The sequence below is a fragment of the Uloborus diversus genome, chromosome 6, assembly GCF_026930045.1.
Source record: "Uloborus diversus isolate 005 chromosome 6, Udiv.v.3.1, whole genome shotgun sequence".
In the NCBI taxonomy this organism is placed as follows: domain Eukaryota; kingdom Metazoa; phylum Arthropoda; class Arachnida; order Araneae; family Uloboridae; genus Uloborus; species Uloborus diversus.
In genome coordinates, this window is record NC_072736.1 from 168118350 (window position 1) to 168143304 (window position 24955).

The 24955-nt window shown below is 33.0% G+C and overlaps 1 protein-coding gene across 1 annotated transcript in view; it reads left to right on the plus strand.

Annotated features, from left to right (window-relative positions):
• LOC129225065 (TBC1 domain family member 1-like) overlaps positions 1 to 24955 on the plus strand; it is a 49047-nt gene that overhangs the window by 12105 nt on the left and 11987 nt on the right. The window contains exons 2-7 of the mRNA XM_054859613.1: positions 2295 to 2441; positions 3785 to 3934; positions 6610 to 6761; positions 7023 to 7115; positions 8452 to 8611; positions 12173 to 12342. Of these exons, the coding sequence (XP_054715588.1) occupies positions 2295 to 2441; positions 3785 to 3934; positions 6610 to 6761; positions 7023 to 7115; positions 8452 to 8611; positions 12173 to 12342 (872 nt within the window). The remainder of the gene's footprint in view (positions 1 to 2294; positions 2442 to 3784; positions 3935 to 6609; positions 6762 to 7022; positions 7116 to 8451; positions 8612 to 12172; positions 12343 to 24955) is intronic.

Sequence of the window (24955 nt, forward strand, 5' to 3'; positions counted from 1 at the left end):
CTCAATATTTTTTTACCTAATTCTACTATACAAGTGTTTAATTTGTTACGGAAGGTATTCCCGTCAGAATAATAACATTGCTTATTCAAAAAATGTCATCTACGGCAAAAATATAATCAAGACAATGATTTACTCTCTTTAAAGAAATCTCTGCCAAAATTGAGGGAGGGTTGGAACGAACGGGTCAATGCTGCATCAATGTTTAAATAGAATGTGAAAAATAATTTCTAGCTTGCTCGGTAGATGTAGAATACAGGAGCAAGAGTGTAAAGCTGCTACTGGACAGACTAGAAATATTTTTTCGCATTTTATTTCAGCATAAATGCAGCACTGACACAATCTACCCAACTTACTCCGACCGACAGAATAACAGAGCCGGGAACACCTTTACAAACAGTAAATAGAGAACTTAGTCTCACTTTTTTTGAAGAATGCCGAGAAAAACCAATATGAACATAACAGAAACTAATATTAAACTAAAAATTTAAAAAAAAAAGTGTCCCAGAGGGCCGACCTGATATTGAGATTAATTTCGCGGGTCGGAACACACATTGTTAACAAATATGAACTGACAGTGGATAGAAATTTTAAATCGTTGAGCTTTTTCTCCTTATCCGACTGTGAAATAGCTACTGATCAAGCGTATAAAGGCTTTGAATTACATTTAAAATTTCCTTAACAAAATTATACCTTTTACTGTATATAACTTGGAAGTTCCAAACAAATATCAAACGCAGAAAACTTTGTTCTTTTAATTTGAGACCAATATTTTTAAACGCACGGGTAAGTTTTTACTACCGTAATTCTGAAAAAAGTTAAGTATTAAAATTTCTAGTAATTAAAGATCTGCAAAAACGAGGCCAAGCTAAGAACACTTTCGATCAAGTCACCTTTTGAACGAAAAAATAACTATCAAAATCGGTTCGATGCCACGAATAGACACACAGATACGCTTTTAAAACTTATTACTCGTTTCTTTTTGCAACGGGGGGTACAAATTAGCTTCTGAAATGATACCTTATAATTTAAATAGGGAATAAAACTTAATTTAAACGGAATTTAAGAGTCTTTTTATTCAAATATTTAAGAATTTTTAGAATAGAAAAGATCCGTTTCAGATCCGTCAAAAAAGTAGCGGATACGGATACAGATCTTTATTTTCCCTCGGATATCCGCGGATACGGATACGGATACGGATATCCGGAACATCACTACTTACTACTTACTACTTACCGTAACGTACGGATGCGTTTTTCATCTCTGAAGAACCACCTGTCGCAAAGACGCGTGGTTCGTCCCGAACGGGTTATTAAGTAATGTAGGTTTAAAGTAGTAAGTAGTGTAAATTTAAAAATCAGGTTTCAAGTAGTCAGGTTTCGGTTACCATGGAAGATTTGATTCTACTGGAAGGGAAGGGAAAGAAAGAAGTACGAGGCGTGTTTTTAAAGTAAGTTCCGTTTTGATATAAAAAAAAGAACGAGTACAGATAGAGCTAAGTAATTTAGTGCACAAAAATCTACCACCCTTACGCTATTTTTCGACATTGCTGCCGTGATTTTCCAAGCATTTGTCATAGCGTGGTGCAGGTTTTTGTATACCTATTCGTACAAAGTTACCGCCCGTTTAGTCAACCATGAGGACTCTTACAGGGCTTTGGCTGGGGCGTTTTTGAACATCCTCTGGTCTGCCCTCACCTCGCTCGCAACATCTTTCATTTGTTTCGGCATCTAAAGTCTTTCGTAGGTGGTCTGTGGCACAACAGCAATAATGAGCTCAGAGAACATGTTACCCCATGGCTGACTACACAGGCGGCAATTTTCTATGAATAGGTATACAAAAACCTGTACCACGCTATGACAAATGCTTGGAAAATCACGGGAGCAATGTCGAAAAATAGCGTAAGGATGGTAGATTTTTGTGCAATAAATTTCTTTGCTCTATCTGTACTCGTTCTTTTTTTATATCAAAACGGTACTTACTTTAAAAACATGCCTCGTAGGAATGTCTAGAAATAAATTTTGCTCTCGTCAAGTTAAAATGTGTACATTTATCTACATTCAGTCAATCATCTCCGATATTTATTTATTTTGAATGTGAGAAAGGTCGCTGTTAATCCACCCTGCGGATAAACCGCCCGCCGCGGATAATCAGAAGTTTACTGTAAAAGAGCTCCAGGGTTCGTTATAAGCGAGTTTGGTTGTATGCTTTATGTACAAATGATGTTGTGAACATGCTATGAATAACTTATGTTAATTTTGTTCTTGTAATGCTCAACAAATTCATTGTCTTTCTAGTGAAGCAAGACAAAATGCTGGAGAAACATATTAAGCTTGATTATGAAGTCATATGTCCCTGTCCAAATGATGCTTTGTTAAAATGGGATGCCATATTTAACTCCACAGATATTGACTATGAAAGTTTAGAAGCAGCAGTTAAATATGGTACTGTTTTAATCATTGTTATTATTATTCTAGTTGTAAAAAAAAAATGTTTCTTGAGATTTGTGTTATTTTGAAAATGCATCTTTCAATATTCAATGTATAATTTTTAAAAAAAAAGTATTTACTAAGTGGTAGATATCATTGTCGAGCTGTGAAACATATCTTTATGTATGTTTATTTTTTATTGTAAAAGATGTTAATTTTTAATAGCATAACAACTTTTTTTAGTTTCTGTTAACTGAAATTTCTTATATTGGAGATATTAGCAGTTCCAGTTTCTGTAAGCTAAAATAGTCGAGATTTTAACTGTAATAGAATATTTTTGTGCATTTGATGAAAATATACAACTGGTGTTTTTCCACAATACTTGAAGTAATAACCATAATATAAATAATAATTATGTGCCATAATATAGTGATGTGCCGGATCGTTAAAAAAGTAGATCTGCGGATACGGATCTCTTTTTTTTTTTTTTTGTTGCCCAATTCAACTATCCAAGTGTAAAATTTATTACAGAAGGTATTCTTGTCATAATAATAACACTGTTTCTTCAAAAAATGTCCTCTATGGCGAAAATATAATAAAGACTATGATTTACTCTTTAAAGAAATCTCCATTAAAGTTGAGGGAGAGTTGGTAGGAATGGGTCAGCGCTGCATTAATGCTTAAATAGAATGAAAAACTATTTCTAGCTTGCTCGGTAGATGTTGGATACAAGAGCAAGAGTGTAAAGCTGCTCCATTCCACCCAAATTACTCTGACTGACAGAATAACAGAGCCGGGAACGCCTTTACAAACAGTAAATGGAGAATTTTGTCTCCTTTTTTTGAAGGATTCCAAAAAAAAAAAAAAAAAAATGAATAATGACAGAAACTCCAAATCAATAACAAAAACTAATATTAAACTAAAAATTAAAAATTAAAAAAAAAATGTCTCAGGGGGCCATTGGCTTCTGAAATGATGCCTTACAATTTAAATAGGGAATAAAACCTAATTTAAACAGAATATACGAGTATTTTATTCAAATATTTAAGAATTTTTAGAATAGGAAAAGATCTGTTTAAGATCTTTAAAAAAGTAATAGATATGGATGCGGATACAGATCTTTATTTTTCCTCGGATATCCGCGTATATGGATACGGGTATCCGGAACATCACTACCATAATATTTATTATTTTGCTGAATGATTTCATGACTTATTTTCTATTTTAAGGTGCAAAGATTTGTTTTTGTTGGGATGGTCAAAGGCGAAGTCATATAATTTGCAATTCTGTACTTATTTAATAATTTATATTAATTAATTTCAAAATAAAAATGTATCTAAATGACCTTTGAATTCCAGGTATACCAAGACAAAAGCGAGGTGAAGCTTGGTTGTTTCTCATTAAAAAGTATTGTTCTTCAAGAAAGCATACTCCAGTTGATGACACTCCTTATGTAGAGCTGTTGAGGAAGTTGACCCCATATCAACATGCAATTTTAATTGACATAGGTAACGTTTAGATTCATGGTACAGAGCTGCATCACGTTTTAATCTTATATAATTAAAAACCGAGCGATGTGTGCAAAGTTGCACGGGGGGGGGGGGGGTCAAATATTTTCCCCGTAGAAAACGATTTCAGGACAGATTAGAGTCATTAAATTTGACATTTTTAATAACTTATTCATTAATGGCTATAGAAGAAATGTTTTTACATTTTTGCAAAGAAAAAAGTACTAAAAGCAAGGAAGTTCTAATTTCAAAGGGGGCTCGAGCCCCCCTCCCCCCCCCTATATAGGCGCACTTGAATGTAAGTAACTATGTATGTCCAAGTTACTTCTCCCTAATGCCAATGAACTGACTATCGAGCCAGGTATCGATAGATTCCTAATCTTCCCGTCTTTATGTTTGGCAATTTAACATACTCCTCCGATAATAATTAGCGGAGATATCAATTAAAAACTTAATTATGACACTTAGGTTTCGACATAAAATCCCTATTTTTCGAAATCTTTCCTCCATTCAAATTATTATTCAGTGCTTCATCTCAACTTTCCGTAACAATGCTTTTATTAAAATGTGTAGCGGTGAAGAAAATCATTGAGAAAAAATATCTGTTGCCATTTTTTCCTCAAATATGAACAAATAAAATTTTCACTTTTGTTTTGAGGCTTTTCCTGAAATCGGAGAATTTAAAATGTTTCCTTTTTGGTTATTTTTCCGTAATCTACCGCAAAATGTTGCTGATTTTTTTGAGCAATCACGAATTGCTTATTGCTTTCATTTGACTGTTGAATGATGTCTTTTGACCCCCCCCCCCCCCGGCCTTCTTCTGCAGCACCACCGTCGACCGGCCGCCTCACGACGCTACACTACACTATCCTACACTTACACGCATACATACATGCACGTACATGCACACAAACACATACACTCTCCCAAACACATACACACACTCAAAAACATACACACACACATGCATACATACAGACACCTACACACAACTACCCACACACTTATGCCTGCACACAGACATGAACACATATGCCTACATAGACATACACATTCCCCCGCACACACAAACACTCATACACACAACTACCCACACACTCATACCTGCACACAAACACACATGGCTACACACATACACATACCCCCCTACACACAAACACGCATACCCTGCACACACACACACATAAACACACAAACAAAAGATATTAATCCGCTGTACAAAAGGTAAATACATTTGGAAAGAACAGAAAAAATCCTATTGTATGACATCAAAATTATTAGATTATCCTAGTTTGATGGCAACGCTGAAAAATTCACCTCCCTCAATGAAGAAATATTTTCAAATTCAGATTTTTTTCATTTTCTGTGTTCAAAAGTTTTTTTTGAGCAATCACGATTGCTTATTGTTCTCACTTGACTGTTTTTGAGGTCCTTTGATTTTATTTTCCCACCACCACCCTCTGCAGCATCACCGTCGACCTCACGATGCTGCTCCTATAGCGAAAGCCATCTCCAGGTTGCATTCATGTCCTACCCACACGCGCATACATACACAACTACACACACGCACGCACACACACACACACACACAAACACATACACACACATACACAAACACATACACACATACACCTACATACACAAACACATGCACACACACCTACACACACACAAAAACATACACACACATACACACAACTACCCACACATCCATGCCCGCACACAGACACAAACACACATGCCTACACTCACATACACATCCCCCCACACACATTCATACACACCAACTACCCACACACTTATGCCAGCACACAGACACAAACACACATGCCTACACACACACACCTCCTACACACAAACACACATACCCCACGCACAAACACACACGCCTACATACACACACTTGTGATTGCGAAAAACATAATTTGAATTCAAGAGGTCAAAATTCAAACTAATTTTTATTATTATTTTTTTCTTTTTGTTCAAGCCTGATTGTTAAACACGCATCACTTGACATAACTTTTATTTTCGAGGTAGACGGTGCAAAGCCGGGCGAGATGCAGCTAGTAGCTGTATAATTTTTGCACCGAAAAATCTTTCCCACTTTATTACAACAAATATTTTTAAAATAAATTTACTCGTATAGCACAAAACATGTGATGTGCTATTTAACTTAATGCATAGGTGGCTCGTACCTAGGGAGAGGGGGGGGGGGGAGAAAGGAGCAACTGCCTCCTTAATTTCAAAAGTAAAGGGGCTGTGCCCCTCCACTTTTCTAAGTTCAAAACCAACAATAGTATAAAAAATTGATTGATTCATGTGCTTAAAGAAAGAGGAACTGACTTTATAAGTGTGTGTTTATATTTTTCTCATGTTATTATTTCATGAAAATTAAACTGGAGCTTTGAATAGGAAGAGGGAGTTTACTGTTGCCATCCGTCCCGATTTTTTAAAGCAGTGTCCCAAGTTTTTTTTTTTGAGAACTTCATTTAATCAATAATTACGCCAAAGTTCAATTGCCCTGTTTAAAAAAAAAAAAAAAAAAAAATCAGCTTTAAGGTTCCGCTCACCTAAGCAGACCTAGCCTTTTAGCTTGATATGGGTAAAGCAGAAACTCAATTTTTTGTAAGAGTTGTGTTGCTTAATTCAATATTCAAACAAGTTTCTTTTTTCAGGTCGTACTTACCCTGGACATCCATACTTTAAACAAGTTTTAGGAACTGGTCAGTTATCGTTATTTAGCCTTCTTAAAGCATATTCTGTGGTTGATGAAGAAGTTGGATATTGCCAAGGCCTTAGTTTTCTTGGTGGCATCTTGTTGCTTCACGTAAGGTTTCATCCTTTTGAATAAATGTGTTTAAAAGTAAATCTCAAAATATTTTTCTTATTTCAAACATTATTTAAATAACTTAAATTGATTTTTATTTTAAAAATGTAGTGTAAATGTATATTTTTGGTCAGTTTTGTTAGAAAGAAGTTGGTTTTGTTTTTATGTATCGATAAGCATGTTTTCATTTTAACTATTGAACTATGACTTCTTTTTTGCTCTGGCTATTTATTTGAAGTATTTTTCGTTTTTTTTGTTTAGATGGATGAAGAAAAAAGCTTTCAAGCTATGAAACATGTTATGTTCACTTTAGGATTAAGAAATCAATATAAGTCTGATATGGCAGCATTACAGGTATTTATCCCCCCAAACTTCCTTTGATGCTTTATATTTCTAATATTATGTTAAGGAAAAATATCAAGCTTCAGTGTGTGTGTCTAATTGACTTTAATGTAATATTTTGATTATTCTATCTATTTGTTTAGCTTTTCCATAGAAAATAGATAAAATGGTGTTTGAGGCAGGCCACAAATTTTGTCACGTTTTTTTTGTGGGGGGGGGGGGAGGGTAACAAGAAGTGTGACATCACACTTTTTTTTATATAAGAGCGTGTTTATGAAAAGTAGCATGACATGTGACAAAGGGAGGGGGAGGGAGGTCTGACACTTTGTGAAAAAAGGGGGAGGGGGGCCGAAATGTTGAAAAAAAGTGACATTTATGGACAGCCCCTCTCTTTGTATAATTGTGCAATGGGGGCAAATGAGTTTTTGTTAATACTTTTTAAAATAAGAATGCATTTTAAATGCTAATTCATTCGGAAAATTATTCGCTCTGAGCCCTTGGAAATTTTCTAGTAGTATACAATCTCTCTCCCTTTTTAAAGAGAATCATTTATTACTTTTCTTATTTTATCAGAATAAGTGGTTTCCCTTCCATTTTCTGTAAAATAATATAATAGTGCTATCTTACGTTGCACTTATTTTAAGAGCTCATAAAAACTGCTTTTAGACAAACTAGAAAAATATTTTCGATGTGTAGGGGGGAGGCGCAAGGAAGGATTCAGGTTTCGAAAGGGTTCATTATCGGAAGGGGAGGGGGTCAGAGGGAAATTTTTGAGCACAAATAAGAGCCCTAGGGAAAATTTTCCGAAATATAAGGCACCAAACACAAATTAGGTTGGGGGGGGGGGTCATGACCTCCAAAATAACCCCTTGTAGATCCACTCCTGGATGGAGAGATTATGTTCACTTGGCACCTCACATGAAATCTGGTGGTTATGGTAGAGTCTGCAAAAAAAAAAAGAAAGAAACATATGAATGAATGCAATCAATTAGTAATATTTTACCGCTGCAAAAAATGGAAATCAGATCCATTGCAGACAATAGTCTTGCAACTAAAAATGAAAAAGATATTTCCAAATATTAGATCATCATATATTGAAGCTACAGCTTCCTTTTAGTATTGAGGAATAGAATTATGTAAATTATTAGCATTATTATTTTCATTCATGATTCATTTTTATTCTACTGCATTTTCTCAATGCATGTTTTGCTATATTTAAAAAAAAAAAAAGAGTTCATACTATAACTTTTTTTCATCTCCAACTACAAAGATACATTTTTTAAATATTTTTAACTTCATTTATTCACTGCTAAAATTATTATATTTGTTGAATGGTATTTATTTTTAGGTTCAAATGTATCAATTGTCTCGACTTATACAAACCACTGTTCCTGAAATTCACGAGTTGTTTGATAAACTTGATGTATCTCCTACACTGTATGCTGCTCCTTGGTTCCTTACCATCTTCGCCTCCCACTTCCCGATAGGATTTGTGGCTCGCTTATTAGGTGAATATTTGCCAGTTTTTGATTTAGCATTGATATTTTCTTTATTAGTATAGTTTTTGTTCTGCCTTCTGATTTTTAAGTTATTTCTTCAGTTCTCTTTTCATTGTCTTGTATTTTCTGCAGTCTATTGAGGAAGTTCTGTTATTTATTTTATTTATTTATTTATTTATTTATTTTTTGATAAATTTTGATACAGAGTCAGAGGGAACAAGATAAAGTTGAAAAGCATTAAATAATCGGTTTTTGAATTAAATATAGAGATAATTCAGACAGATGAGTTTTTTCATTTAATGTGTACTGCCGTGGATTATACTTTCCCGTTTGATTATGCTAACATGGGATGGTAAAGCGCAGTATCTACCCCTTTTCAAATTATTGTTTAATTTTTTCCCTTTTTCAAATTATTGTTTAATTTTTTACATTTTTGTCATGTATTGTACTTGAACTTTACTGAATAAGCTATTTGAATCTATTTTCTTTCTTTCTCTCTCTCTTTCTCCTCCTCCCCCCCCCCCTTAAGAAAATATAAGAACATGTTTTAATAGAAATTTTTTTATTTTGTGCAATATCTACATATGTTTGCATTTTTATTTTATTTAAAAAATGTTTGAGTTTTGTTTGAATTTTTAAACTTTATTAAGTTATGATTTGGCTTCATTGATTGCACCGTGGAACCTTTATTTTGCATTGTTTCATACGTTATCCCGTTTCCGACTTCATTTTCTGTTGGTCCGTAAAAATTGCTATACTGGTTAATGTTGAAATGTTCCGCATTTCCCTTTTTTTTTTTTTTATAGGAAATCTGCTTTGTACCTTTTTCTTAAAACAGATCAAACTTATATTTCCTCTACAAGACTCATAAACTTTTCTTCTACGTCTTTTTTTCAAAGATTAATTTGTTTCTTAACTATAGTGAAAGCTGTCTATAACAATATTTTCCTTGGTCCCAGCAAAATGGCAGCATAAATAATCAAGCTGTCTATAACAATAACCTATCTATAACAATATTTTTTTAGGTCCCAACAATATTGCTGTAGACAGGTTTTACAGTATTTGAAGCCTTTCTGGCATTCAGTCTGTTCTGTCTGATTGTTTTTATTGCCAAAGTATAAAAACTCTAAATCAAATTTTATTTTGCTAATGCAAACCAAGAAGGAAAGCTACAAAAAATTATTAGTACAGTGAAACCTGTGTGTAAGGATACTGTCTATAACGGTAACCAGACTTAGATAAAACGAAAAGCTTTCTGCGAACATAAATCCTAACCGGAAAATTTTCTGCAAATAATAATTTTGCCTAACTCACCCTTGAATTAAAAATTAAATTTATATTCAAATATGAAAGAGACAAAAAAAAGTGCTTTAAATCATTTATTTTTTTTTTTTTTACAATAACATTGCTTATTTTTCACCAACTGAAGAAAACTGCCAAAACCATTATTTTTTTTTTACACAAGTGCTTTAAAAGGCTTTTGGAGAAAGGCTTTAACAGAAATAAATTCTGGGATTTTCTTAAAAATTCCCTTCAAAAAAAAAAAAAAAATCTTTTTTTTTTTTTTTAATGAACGTTATCAGTTTGAAAAAAAATTTCTGCGAAGCCAAAAATTTTCTGCGAACGCCGTTCGCGCGTTCGTCTATATTATGCAAGACTGACGGTAACCTGTCTGTAACAATATTTTTTTTTTTTTTTTTTTTGGCCCCAGCAAAATGTCAGCATGAATGATCAAACTGTCTATAACGATAACCTGTCTATTACGATATTTTTTTAGGTCTCAACAGTATCGTTGTAGACAGGTTTTACTGTATAGAACATGCAATTAGTGAAATTATATCCAAGAAAAAAAAAAATCTTAAAATTTCTTCCACAAGTTCATTGGGGAAGCATCAAATTTTAAATGATATGCTAAGATTTTTACCTGTACCACAGCGTTATACCTTGTTTATTTTATGTTATCCTGCTTAGTGTGTTTTCTATCACTAGTCTGACGGAATGTGTAGATTCAGGGTCCTGATATTAATTATTTTCTTTCGTCAGCTCATAGTATTGTAATTTTTTTTTTTTTGTAAGAACTTTTATTTTTCAGTTACTGTTGTATTCAAATACAGTGTAACTTTGATTTAAGGATACCCAATTTAACGATTTCCTCAATTTAAGGATACATTTCACTGGTCCGAATTTGACTGCATTGAGTGTCTATGCTCCTTGATTTAACAATATCTGTGATTTAACAATAACTTTTTTGAGTCCCTTGACAATCGTTAAATCGGGGTTACACTGTACTATAAATATTAAAAAATAAAATTTAAAAAGTATAATATTATTACATAAATAGAATTTGGTAATAAATCAATTCAAAGGAACGTAAAGATTGGAATAAATCAATGAGAAATACAGTGGAGACCATTATAATGCGCACCTTGGGACCAGAGTTTTTGTGTTATACTGGTTTTGGCGTTATATAGGTCATTTCACAAATTTTAAAACTAATATTCGAAATATATCTATATATTAGCTCATCAGAATGAATTTTATCTGTAGTGAGTATTCAGTGGCGTAGCTAGACCCGACTTTCGGGGGGGGGGGGGGTTACTTCTTATATATATACATATATATATATATATATATATATAGATATATATATATATATGTATGTATGTATATATATATATATATATATATATATATATATATATATATATATATATATGTATGTATGTATGTATATATATATATATATATATAGTATATATATATATATAGATATATATATATATATGTATGTATGTATATATATATATATATATATATATATATATGTATGTATGTATGTATATATATATATATATATATATATATATATATATATATATATATATATATAATCGCTTGGAATTTTTTCCTTTTCTTCTTTTTTTCTTTCTTTTTCTTCTCTCTTCTTTTTCTCTTTTTTTTTGAGACTAACTTTTCGGGGGGGGGGTTGTCCCCAAACCCCCCCCCCTTAGCTACGCCCCTGTGAGTATTAAAGCACTAATTATACAATGAGTCATTCACAAATAAATATGTTTCTTTGTTACAAGAAAGTGAAATATCTTGCACTTCTGCTAGCTTCATGGTTTGCATAAGAGCTGCATTTTCAAGAACCATCTGGTATTTCCATTTTACTGTGAATGCTAATTTTCATTTAAAAGCTTTGAATTAAGATGAAAAGATGAAAAACTGATTCAAAATTTAATTTTCCTAACAATTTTCATGTTTGCAAAGCAAAACTGAGGGATTTTTTAAACTTCAAAACTTATTGTTTACTTTTGAAAAGTTGTGTGGTTTATAGAGAATTGCGTTATACAGGTTGACGTTATAAAATTATTCTACTGTACTACATATAGAAGCATTTTGTATTTTTTCAGTGATATTTTTAAAAACATGTAGTTTGAATCCTGGAAATAGCATGTTAACAGTATGGAATGGTCAGGGTAGTTGAAGGCCGAAATAGAATAGACACGCTGATTTGATTTTTTAAAAACAGGAGTATCCATTTTCATTTTCTCTCTCTCTCTCTCTTAGACATGCTGTTTCTTCAGGGTATTTCTGTTTTATTCAAAGTCTCTGCCCTGCTGTTAAAGACTCACCAAGCCCAGATTCTCAAGTGTAACAGTTTCGAGTCTGTAGTATCCTTTTTAAAGACGACTCTGCCCTCCAGTGGGCATGTTGGAATGGAAAAAGTTCTCGATCAAGTAAGTGTTTTGTGTTACGGTCATTTAGAGTATTTTTGAGCCACAATTTCCTGATTTTTAACTTTCCCACTCATATTTTCATGGTTTTATTGTGTTTGATGGTTTGCTTTAATTTCAAAGACCTGTATCTTTTTTACAAACCAAATACACAAAACAATATACATACCATGTATACAGTGGCGGATTGGTTAAAAAAATCGGCCCTGGCATAAAGGATGTCGTGGCCCCATAGCTCCTAATACTAATTTTTACCAAACAATTGGGAAACGATATCCCTTAAATATGAAGAAATCATTCGTAAAAATTAAATACTTTTTAAAAAAAATTAACGGAACGGATCCTTTCTGTGTTTTAATGGTGAACAATTGATACAAGATAAGCTAAATCTTGGTTTGTAAAAAAAAAAGGGGGGGGGGGGGTAAAATAGTCTATTTAAATATTTTTAAATGATTGGAGCATCTCATTGATTATTTCGGTAATAATATCTTCTAACATAACTTTTGTTAGAATAGAAAGGTTATTAGGGAGGCGGGTTGACCCCTTAATTTTGTCAAACACATGCAGCAAGTCACAGAGAGAAAGAGAGTAGATTTATTTTCTTTGCTTATGGGAGTCATTGCATTAAATATTAGCAATATAAACCTAATTGTAAGTTTAACATTAGATCAGAAATAAGGGGTCCAGGGGTTTCTCCCCCTGGAATTTTTTTAAAATTTTAGTCTTAAAAAAAGCAATTTTAGATGATCTTTAGTGACGTAGGGAGAGCGGAAGTTCGAAGGCCCTCCTCTGAAATTTTTTGGAAGTGAAACTCTAAAATTGAATTTTTATATTTTTCTCAATTATGTTAGGAAGATGGCATCCAAGAAATTCTCTGAAAACGCTGTTTTAGAAGATTTTGAGCGATGTTAGTGAAAGGAGAAATTCGAGCAGCATCCACCAAGAATTTGCTTAAAATGAAGTCTTAAGAGCGTGATTCTAAGATTTCTTTGATAAAAACTAGGGCATAGAAAGTTGTTCAAAAGTTAAGTTCCAAAAACGAAACTTTAACTGACCTCCTATGATTTTAGGAGGAGGAGTAATGACGGGGCTCTCCCTAGATTTTTTCAAAAATTGAAGCATTAAAACCGAGTTTTCTGACATGCTTTACCGATGATGACGAGGGGGGGGGGTTTCCTTCAAATTTTTTGATACTGTAGATTCAGAAACGGTGTTTTAAATATCTTTCGTAATGTTAATAAAAATAGAAGATCGATGGTGAACTTTCAAAGCTAAATTCTATGAACGCAACACTGTAGACGGTCTTTGGTGTTGTTATGCATATACATACACCTTAGAGACTCCCGTTACCTGTCACAATTATAATTTAAATGTTACAAAACACAATAAGAAGTACATTACAATTTATTAAAAGTTCAGAATGATTATAATTATAAAGCTGCGAGATAAATGGCATAAAAACAAAAAATTGGCACCAAATGAAAATAATTATGTTAAACCAAACATAGACAATGTGAATCACTATGTTCTCGGGGTGAGGGGGAGAAGGGGACTAAAAACAAAACAGTTTATTAAATTTTAGAAACACCAGTAATTTTTTATTACACGAGTTCATAATTTAAATTTTAAAACCCTAAACAAGCTAACCCCCTTTGGATAAGAGTGAAAAGAGGGTGTGTATTAATTTATTCTCATGAGGATGAAAGAAAGCTATGCGAAGATTTTCGGAAGGAAAAAGAGAGGGGTTATATTTAATGTGAAAAGATGAGGTTAGTGAAAGATATAAAGTTTTTTTTTTTTTAAGATTGAAGCTTAAGAAAGGTAATTTTAGACAATCTCATAAAGTTTTTTTTTTTTTTTTAAGATTGAAGCTTAAGAAAGGTAATTTTAGACAATCTTCGATGATGTTATGGAAAAATGTTCAAGGGACTTCCGAAATTTTTTCGACCCTGATTTTTGACGCTCTTCAATGATGGGGAGGGGAAGTTTCTAGGTAGGTTGCACCGGAAATGCTCTCCTCGAAGTTTTTCGAAGCTGAAATCCCAATTACGCTGTTGTGGGCCATCTTTTATGACGTTAAACTAAGGGCGTTTTTCCGAGAATTTTTAAGAATGCACTTTAGTTTAAGAAAAAAGTTTTAAGAACGCACTTTAGGCTAGCTGTGGTGACTAAAAAAGGAAGATATAAGCTTTTGGATCCCTCTCCCCTCCCCTCTTTTGGCTACGCCCCAATATTTATTTATCTATTTATTTTAACTACTGATAAAAAAAAGAATCACCATCCTACAGTTTTCTCTTTCAAAACCGTTTAGACTTAGATTTTCCATATTAAATTTTCAATTTCCAGCCTGGTATTTTTATTTGCTTGAAATGCAAGCCATCTGCGGCCGCAGGTAAAAAAAAACTTTTTTTGAACTGACCTGATGCTTTGGTGACCTTAAATAACCTTAGGCCTTTATTTTCACTCTACATTTTATTTTAATTTCATAATCTTCTTCATCTCCTGATCAAGGTTTGTTTTGCATTCAAACACTTAGAACACTGGTGTGACTATTTATTTCAATATTTCCAATCTCTCTCGCTGTATTTTAATTTTCTCCTAGATAAACCATATTTCGGGGGGCCTGTGTATTTTTCTCCACTTGAACTCTGATTTTCAGGATGATATTTTTTATTAAAAAAAATAGGAAAGGTAAATGGTAGAAAGGGTAGGTTTGTTGGCGACCCCTCAGACCCATGTTTTTATTTCTTTTTAAATCTAATCACTTTCAAATTTAACTGTCTTAACTAAGGGTCTTAAACTGTGGATTTGAACCCTTCGAGGGATACTGAGGGAAACTGAATGCTTCATTTTTCGTAAAAAGCGTTAGAAACGCACATTTCGGAGGTCTTTACTTGAATAGTCTTAATAATATAGCTCTAAATTGTGTTTTAAGATTGCATTTTATGTTAAAATTTTATTTAAAAATGTCACTTTTATTGCAATTGCTATTACAGGGTTCGTACGCTCCGGGAATTCCGGGAAAACCGGGAATTGTCAGGGAAAATTACACTGTCAAAAATGTCAGGGAAAAGTCAGGGAGTTTTCAAATTTTGTCCTCCAAAATTTTTTTTCCTTTTTTTCCCAAGGAATTAAGTACCATGAGATCTAGTCTTCGTTTTTACTGTGATTTCACGAAAAAAATTGTAAATTTTTATCTAAACTGACGCTGGCACTTAAAAACAGCAATCGAAAAATGAACGTTTTTTTTCACAATGAAAAATGCGCCAAAAGAAGGGAAGATTTTCTTGCATGGAGTCAGTGTGGGGAACGCATTTCTTTCTACTGCCTAAAGGTTTAGATGGGTTGCCACAACATTCTGTTCGTTTCAGGGTTCGTACGCTCCGGAAGAACTTGGAATTATCAGGGAAAATGACAAAGTCAAAAATATCAGGGAATTTTCCAAATGTGTCCCCAAAATTTTTCTTTTCCCAATTTTTTCCCAGGGAATTTTGTTTTATGAGATCTAATCTTCATTTTTATCGATGTATTTAAAACAAATTGTAACAATTTTAAAGCAATGAAAAAAGTGGCGACCCAAAAAATCTTCAGCAGCCGCCATTTTTGACTCTCAGTAGTTCCCAAGGAAAAAAAAAAATCAGGTGAACAGGAATTATGCACAAACTCAACAGGAGAGAAGACAATTTACTGCTTCGGAAGCACAACCTGTAGATGGGAAGGTCGATCGGGGAAAATCGTTTTTTTTTTTTTTTTTTTGATCGGAAAATCATTTTAGCTACGTGTGAAACGTAGTCGCCATCTTTGGTCATTCACAAGATTTAAGTAGATACGATCCTAAAATGCCTAAGTTTCTAAAAGCAAAGCAGAATTGGATGTTTTCTTTAATTGAAAACTGATGAAAGTAACAAAAAATGGTCTGCAAATTGTTTTTCTATTATTATTATTATTTAAAATAATTTTCTTGAGAAATGAAAAATTTTGTTCTTAAAACAGAAGGATAAGATTATATCCTCACTGCCTTGGACGCAAATGTGATAAAAACTTTTCAATGACTTGTAGTTTCATGAAGATTTATTATTTTTTAATTGTCTTCATGCGACAAATTAAAAAAGTTATTTATTATTTTTATGCATAGCCACCATATTTGGTCATTCCCAAGATGGAAGTACACAAAACTTTCTAAGTGCCTAAGTTCCCGAAAACGGCATTGGATGTTAATTGCAATGCAAACTATTGAAAACAACACAAATTGTGCCTTTTTTTCGGATAATTTGTAATTATTTTCTGGAAAAATACAAAATTTAATCTTCATAACATTTTTTGTTTTAATTGATTTAGACTCTTATGTGCTAAATACTGACTATTTTGCTTTTATTGTAATTTTTTAAGGATTATTAATTATTCATTACTACTTTTATACTACAAATCCAAAAATCTACTTATTATTTTAAATTTTTCACTTTGTCGCCATATTTGATCGTTTTCGCAATGGAAGTAGACTTAAACTTCCAGAAACAGAATTGGATGTTTATATCATGTGTACTATTGAAAATAACATTAAATGTGCAAAAAGTTATGAATTTTTGAAAATTGACTATTACTTTCTGGAAAAGAAAATTTGAAATTTTAATGTAAGTGTCCTTTAATATGTGAAAAAAAAAAAAAAAAAAGATTATTGGCATTGGCTTAAAGATCGGCGGATGTTGATTTTTGTTACTATGCACTATAATGTATGCCGATCGATGCAACAAGTTAATCATATTTTATACTGAAATTTAGCTTTGCATTTTGCTCAATATGTTTTGTGTAACCTACTAATAAGAAAATAAAAGAAGTATTGTAAACCAAAAGCGGATGCTAAAAGATTGCTGCAGGACTACAGCAAAAGGCTATAATATTACGCGTGACATCAAAGAAACGCTAAAATAAGGTGAAAGTACTCTGTTTTCAACAAATAGTAAACAAATTAAAACAATTTTGAACAAAATGTTTAAAAAAAAATTAAAGTTTTGACAGAGAAAACAAAGGAAAAAAAAATCCAAGTTTTTTTTTTTTTTTTTTTAAATCTAAGGGTAGAAGTTTCAGTTCTTCTGCATTGCTACTTTAAACAATTTTAATTATTTTGAAAATATTACTATTTAAACTTAAATTTTGAATGAAGCGAGTAACCTGGAATTTTCTAAAAAACAACCTGGAAAACCTGGAAAAGTCAGGGAACTTTTTTTAACCAAAAGTGTATGAACCCTGTATTAAATACAATTCATAACAGTTCAGGGTTCGTACGCTCCGGGAATTCCGGGAAAACCGGGAATTGTCAGGGAAAATGACACTGTCAAAAATGTCAGGGAAAAGTCAGGGAGTTTTCAAATTTTGTCCATCAAAAATTTTTTTCCATTTTTTTCACAAGGAATTAAGTATTATGAGATCTAGTCTTCGTTTTTATTGTAATTTCACAAAAAAAATTGTAAATTTTTATCTAAACCGACGCTGGCACTTAAAAACTGCGATCGAAAAAGGAACGTTTTTTTTTCACAACGAAAAATGCGCCAAAAGAGCGAAGATTTTCTTACATGGAGTCAGTGAGGGGAACGCATTTCTTTCTACTGCCTAAAGTTTTAGATGGGTTGCCACAACATTCTATTCGGTTCAGGGTTCGTACGCTCCGGGAAAACTTGGAATTATCATGGAAAATGACATAGTCAAAAATGTCAGGGAATTTTCCAAATGTGTCCCCAAAATTTTTCTTTTCCCAATTTTTTCCCAGGGAATTTGGTTTTATGAGATCTAATCTTCATTTTTATCGATGTATTTAAAAAAAAATTGTAACAATTTTAAAGCAATGAAAAAAGTGGCGATCCAAAAAATCTTCAGCAGCCGCCATTTTTGGCTCTCAGTAGTTCCCCAGGGGAAAAAAATCAGGTGAACAGGAATTATGCACAAACTCAACAGTTGAGAAGACAATTTACTGCTTCGGAAGCACAACCTGTAGATGGGAGGGTCGATCGGGAAAAGTCGTTTTTTTTTTCTTCTTTGATCGGAAAATCATTTCAGCTACGTGTGAAACGTAGTCGCCATCTTTGGTCACTCACAAGATGGAAGTAGATACGATCCTAAAATGCCTAAGTTTCTAAAAAAAAAGCAGAATTGGTTGTTTTCTTTAATTGAAAACTGATGAAAATAACAGAAAATGGTCTGCAAATTGTTTTTCTGTTATTATTATTATTTAAAATAATTTTCTTGAGAAATGAAAAATTTTGTTCTTAAAACTTAATCTTATCGATCCTCACTGCCTCGGACGCAAATGTGATAAAAATTTTTCAATGAATTGTAGTTTCATGAAGATTTTTTATTTTTTAATAGTCTTCATGCGACAAATTAAAAAAGTTATTTCTTATTTTTGGGCATAGTCGCCATATTTGGTCATTCCCAAGATGGAAGTACACACGACTTTTTAAGTGCCTAAGTTCCCGAAAACGGCATTGGATGTTGATTGCAATGCAAACTATTGAAAACAACACAAATTGTGCCTTTTTTTCCGGATAATTTGTAATTATTTTCTGGAAAAATGCAAAATGTAATCTTTTTAACATTTTTTTGTTTTAATTGATTTAGACTCTTATGTGCTAAATACTGACTATTTTGCTTTTATTGTAGTTTTTTAAGGATTATTAGCTATTTATTACTACTTTTATGCTACAAATCCAAAAATCTACTTATTATTTTAAATTTTTCACTTTGTCGCCATATTTGATCGTTTGCACAATGGAAGTAGACTTAAACTTCCAGAAACAGAATTGGATGTTTATATCATGTGTACTATTGAAAATAACATTAAATGTGCAAAAAGTTATGAATTTTTGAAAATTGACTATTACTTTCTGGAAAAGAAAATTTGAAATTTTAATGTAAGTGTCCTTTAATATGTGAAAAAAAAAAAAAAAAAAGATTATTGGCATTGGCTTAAAGATCGGCGGATGTTGATTTTTGTTACTATGCACTATAATGTATGCCGATCGATGCAACAAGTTAATCATATTTTATACTGAAATTTAGCTTTGCATTTTGCTCAATATGTTTTGTGTAACCTACTAATAAGAAAATAAAAGGAAGTATTGTAAATCAAAAGTGGATGCTAAAAGGTTGCTGCAGGACTACAGCAAAACGCTATAATATTACGCGTGACATCAAAGAAATGCTAAAATAAGTTGAAAGTACTCTGTTTTCAACAAATAGTAAACAAATTAAAACAATTTTGAACAAAATGTTTAAAAAAAAACTTAAAATTTTAACAGACAAAACAAAGGGAAAAAAATTCTCAGTTTTTTTTTTTTTAAATCTAAGGGGAGAAGTTTTAGTTCTTCTGCATTGCTACTTTAAACAATTTTAATTATTTTGAAAATATTACTATTTAAACTTAAATTTTGAATGAAGCGAGTAACCTGGAATTTTCTAAAAAACAACCTGGAAAACCTGGAAAAGTCAGGGAACTTTTTTTAACCAAAAGTGTATGAACCCTGCAGTTGTTAATTGTCCTTCATAAGTAAAGTAAATGTGAATTGTCAGTCGTAACTAAAACTGACAATTGGGCAAAGGTATTTTAACTTTTTAATACTGCCAACGTTTTCCTGTTTTTTATTGCATTACTAAAATGAAATTGGCAGCCCCATTTCTGAAAAACTGATGTGGTGTAGCATCCCCCCGGCTGTTGTTGTCTGTAGGCTGTTGTTGTTTGTAGGCTGTTGTTGTTGTTGTTGTTGTTGTTTGTAGACCAACCCACCAGGCAAATGCCTGATTGCCCACCGGCTGTATCCGCCACTGCATGTATAGTAATTGAATGGAATATTCAATTGGCCAAGAAATTTTACCTTTAATTCCATCCTCTTTTGGTTTACAGGGGTCTAAAAATGTTGTTTTTGTAAGTTTTCCGATTTTTGAGGAACTAATCTGTAAAGTGTAAAAAAACACACAGAAACAGTTACATATTCTTATTAGCATGGTTCCAGTAGTTAGTTTGTGCCGTATTTCATTTTGTGTTTCTGTCCCCTACGCTCACTCTTTGAAATGAGTAAAATATTTACATTTGACCTTGAACTTTAACCTGTTGCCATTATTTTAATTACAGTAAAACCTCGCTACAACGATATTTTGGGGACCAAAGAAATATATTGTTGTAGAGGATATATTTGTACGGACTGTTTGCTTCTGTTATCAACCAAAAAAAAAGCAAAATAACACTTAACTCCGTAATTAAATTTTATGATCGTATAGCTTTCGTGTTATCCAGTCCGATAACCCAGTTCATAAATATTTCCTTAATCATAAACAAGCCAATTTACCAGACAGAGCCAAATGGCGTCACGTGGTGGCGATCCGCAATCTAATTGCATCGTACAGTAAAAATCCAAATTGAGCTAAAATCCAAATTTATTCTTAATTATCGTAACACATGCTACTCAAATATATCACTATTTTTCCTAAAGAATAAAAACCACGTGGCATAGTGAAACATTACACTTTCGTAGATTACAAGGAAAAGTTTAATTAACATAAATCTATTGGAATTACATGAAACCTTACACATTGACAAAATTCAATTATATCATAGCCTTAGCATGATAGGAACAAATTGGTCACCAATAATATGACAAACACTTACTGTTCGTTCGCTGCATCCTTCGTAATGGCGGGGCCCCGTGGATCAACAAATCTCGTGAAAGTTTTGCCTAGTCAATATGAGTAATATCGTGAATTCTCTCGAGGGCATAATTCATTTCCACATTTCATCATCAGGTAGAGGAGGGGAAACTTTCAGGGGTTCCGGGAAACATGGCACTCAACGATTTCAGAAGGCTCATTTCTTCGCCTCGAAGCAACCTTTTCAGCTGTACCTTCCAGCCTCCTTTCGCTCGTCCTCTCCACTCTCACTCTCCAAGCAAGTTTTTTCGACTCTCCCCTTTTTATCTCGCCCCAACAGGGGTCCAGGGTTCCATCATCCCTCCACTATTCAGCCAAGTCGATGGCGCCCTCTTGATTTCGTTACACGTATTAAAAGTCTTTTGGAAACCAAAGTTTATATTTTTCGTAAATCCACTATAGTAACGCATGTCATAAGGTGACCAACTTAAGTTGTACTTCTCTTTTCATTATTTGTTTGCAAAAAATCAACTGTACATATTGTTTTATCGAGGGCCTACGTATATTGGGAATATAATAGGGATTTTTTAATTTTAATATTATGGTATATGCACTACCCACAGGCATAAATGTATTCTCCAAAATCCTAACAATATTATGTCTCCAGGAGAATAATTCAGGGATTGTTTGATCTAGTTTTTTTTTTTTTTTTTGATAGTTAAAAATAAGTTTTCTGATGTTATTTTATCCCTACTAAAACAATAGCTCATTTATTTTGTACTAATTTTTTTTTACTAACCAGAAAGTCACTCTTTTGGCTTGTCCCCATTGTTTCTCAAATATGCTTAAATTATTTAAAAATGTTATATCAACATTCCACAGATTTGATTTGTGGTACTAAAATAAGCATACGTAAAGGTGTAAAATAATATCTTTGAACTAAATTTACTTATTTAAAAAATCAGTCTTAGGAATGACTTCAATTATTATAGATTTGAAAATGGAATTTTTAATTTGTTGTACTACAACCCACCATCTTTAATAATTCTTACAGTGATGAAAAGGAATAAGTATACAATAAGCAGTAAGTCTTCTCTTGTCGGACAAAAATGAAAAAGTTGATAAAATAGAATATTTTTCATTGTTTGAGAACCAAATTATCGCAATATAGATGGGTTGAAATTAAATAAAAAAAAATAGTTTTACAGGAGTTTATTGCTGTAGAGAATATCACAATATTGAGAGGAGGATAACATTAACTTCTTTGGGAGTTCACCGGGACCATGAAATATTATCCTAGTGGAGGGATTATCATTGTATCGGATAGCGTTGTAGCGAGGTTTTACTGTATTAAGTTACAGCCACATAACTCAGCATGTAAGACTTCTTCTTCATGTAAGATCTTCTGCACTTTAACACCAAAGTGTAAAATTAACTGCCATAAATGTAATTCAAAAATTTTGGCAAAATTCGAGGGTCTAAAAGTCCCATTTTTGACTACGAAAACCACTTTTAATGACCTCTAAAAAAATATGATGTCCACTTTAGAGAAAAAATAAAAGTGGTTTTAAAGATCTTTCATATGCAGCTTTTAGGGATATGAGTTTCAGAAAAATTGAAAATGGTCGAGCGCACCCATCCATAGACCCTGAATGGATTGACCCATGTGTAGAAGGTGTACCTATCATCTGGCGAGGAGCCAGTTTAATCTCCTTTATTTAACTATTTTATACAGCTACTAGGTGCACCAAAGCACTGTTAACCCCTGCTAATTCCATTACCCGAGCAATGCTGGGTACGGGAATGCTAGTAATAATAATAATAAACCATTAATTACATAAGTTCCGTTTAAAAGTAAAATGATCAGCCAAATCCATTTATTTTTAGCCAATCTTGTGGAAAAACGTTACTTTAAGATTTGACTTGAGAAAAGCCTCAAAAAGTCAGACGAAACGCAAAAATATTCAACAATTCTTGGGAGTTGAGATGACACACTAAATAATGACTTGGGTTGATGAAAGCCTTCGAACAGGGAACAAAAAAGCTCATAACTCGTTTTTTATACAACTTAGAAACTTCGAACAGATGCTATCTTCAGCAGAAAAATTGGCGCTTTCGATGGACATATAATGTGAATGTGTGCACGTTTTTTTCCACCCCCCAATTGGGGCATTTATGCGAAAATTGGGACTAAAATTGGAATAAAAAGGGAACTATCAATCGGATTTTTTTTCGAACTGGTCTATAAACCTTCCCAGTACCAAACTGAACAAACGGTGAAAGTTTCAGCCAAATCTACCGGGTAGTTTCTGAGATCTTAGGGAACAAATTTACCAAACTCCATTTTCATATATTAAGATTCAGTGTCTGCAATTGTTGTGCTTTATAAAGTGAACTACTGATCAGAACAACTTCTAATTTAAACTAAATATACTTTAGGAAGGAAGGTATGGCATAAGAAGAATGTCATTCCTGTAATGCAGTGGCGCAGCGACAAAATTTTTCTGGGAGGGGTTTTTAAAATCGAAAATTGTTGCTTTCTTTCCCATTCATTTACAATGGGTAATTATTCAATATCAAAGAGTTTCTATAGATTAGTAATTATTCATTCAAAGTACTTGCTCAAAAACAATTGATAATTCGTATTGATATCACTATGAAGCGAAGAAAGTGAGGAAAAGCACAGAATATTAATCATTAGTTTTATTTTAATCTTATATTCATTGTTGGTGTTTTTTTGAGTTTTCTGTGTGTTTTTTTTTTTTTTTTTTTTTTTTTTTTTTTTTTTTTTTTGCGCAAGATCATTTAAAACCTCCTCTTCAGATACATTCATATCTTTATGAATGTCAAATGCTAGCTAATAACGGTTTCGATCTTTTGATGAGAATTGGTAAAGAGCCTCAGAAAATCTAGTACGGTAGCTCTCTCTCTCTCTATCTCTCTCTCTGTAGGCTTCCTCTTTGTAGATTTCCCTAAAAAGGATTTGTTCAGTGATGGACATGCTGAGGGACCATTGGCTTAATTGACACGATTTTAGCTATCTTATACCAGTGGGGACATAGGGTGCTCATCATGAAATATAACTTCTATATTTGAGAATTGAAAAGTAATTTCTGACTGCTTCCCAATCATTAAAAGCAGTAAGATATTTTGTTGAAACTTATTCCGCTTGGAAAAGCTCAAATACTCTGCTCTTTTCCCTTGACTTTAACGGAGGAAATGAATGTCCTTGTGTTCTGGGAGGGGTTTTAACCCCAAAACCCCTCCCGTGGCTGCGCCACTGCTGTAATGCTGTGGCCACATCTACTGATGACACGAAAACAATTCATTTTCTTCTTCTTCCAGATTTCACATCAAACGAACTTGTCTCTTTGAATTTCTTAATCTTTTTCTTCAGACCCTCGGCATGCATCGGACCACAGCCATACTCTATAATGACTGGAATCTCTTTTAAAACTGCTTCTGCACTGCGGTCATTCTGGTAAAGGATCTTCACCCGCAGAGTATGATACTTCATTCAAAGACTCATATGCTTTAGAACTTATTTTTACTTTCTTCTATATCTAATATATAGAAGAAAGTATTGGATTCGTGCAAATTTTCGAATTTCGAATTTTGACGGATTCGAACGTTTTGAGGTGTGCTGAGTTCATTTCGACTATTTTTGGAAAATGTCTGTCTGTCTGTGTGTGTGTGTGTGTGTGTGTCACGTCTGTGTGTGACCAGTTTTTTGTGGCCGCTCTACAGCAAAAACTAGCCCCTATACAACCCCCCTAACATATGTGCCCGTACGTGAACTTGTGCCCATTAGTTTTTGCCGCGAATTCCTCGAAGGGGGGTGGAGCAATGGGACGTTTCTTGAGTTACGTGTGCTTGCTATTCAAATTCCTCAGGAAGTAACTGGCGGAATCAAACAAAATTTGGTCCATATGTTGGTATTAACAGGAACAGGTGCTGATTCAATTTTGGTGTCAATAACTCA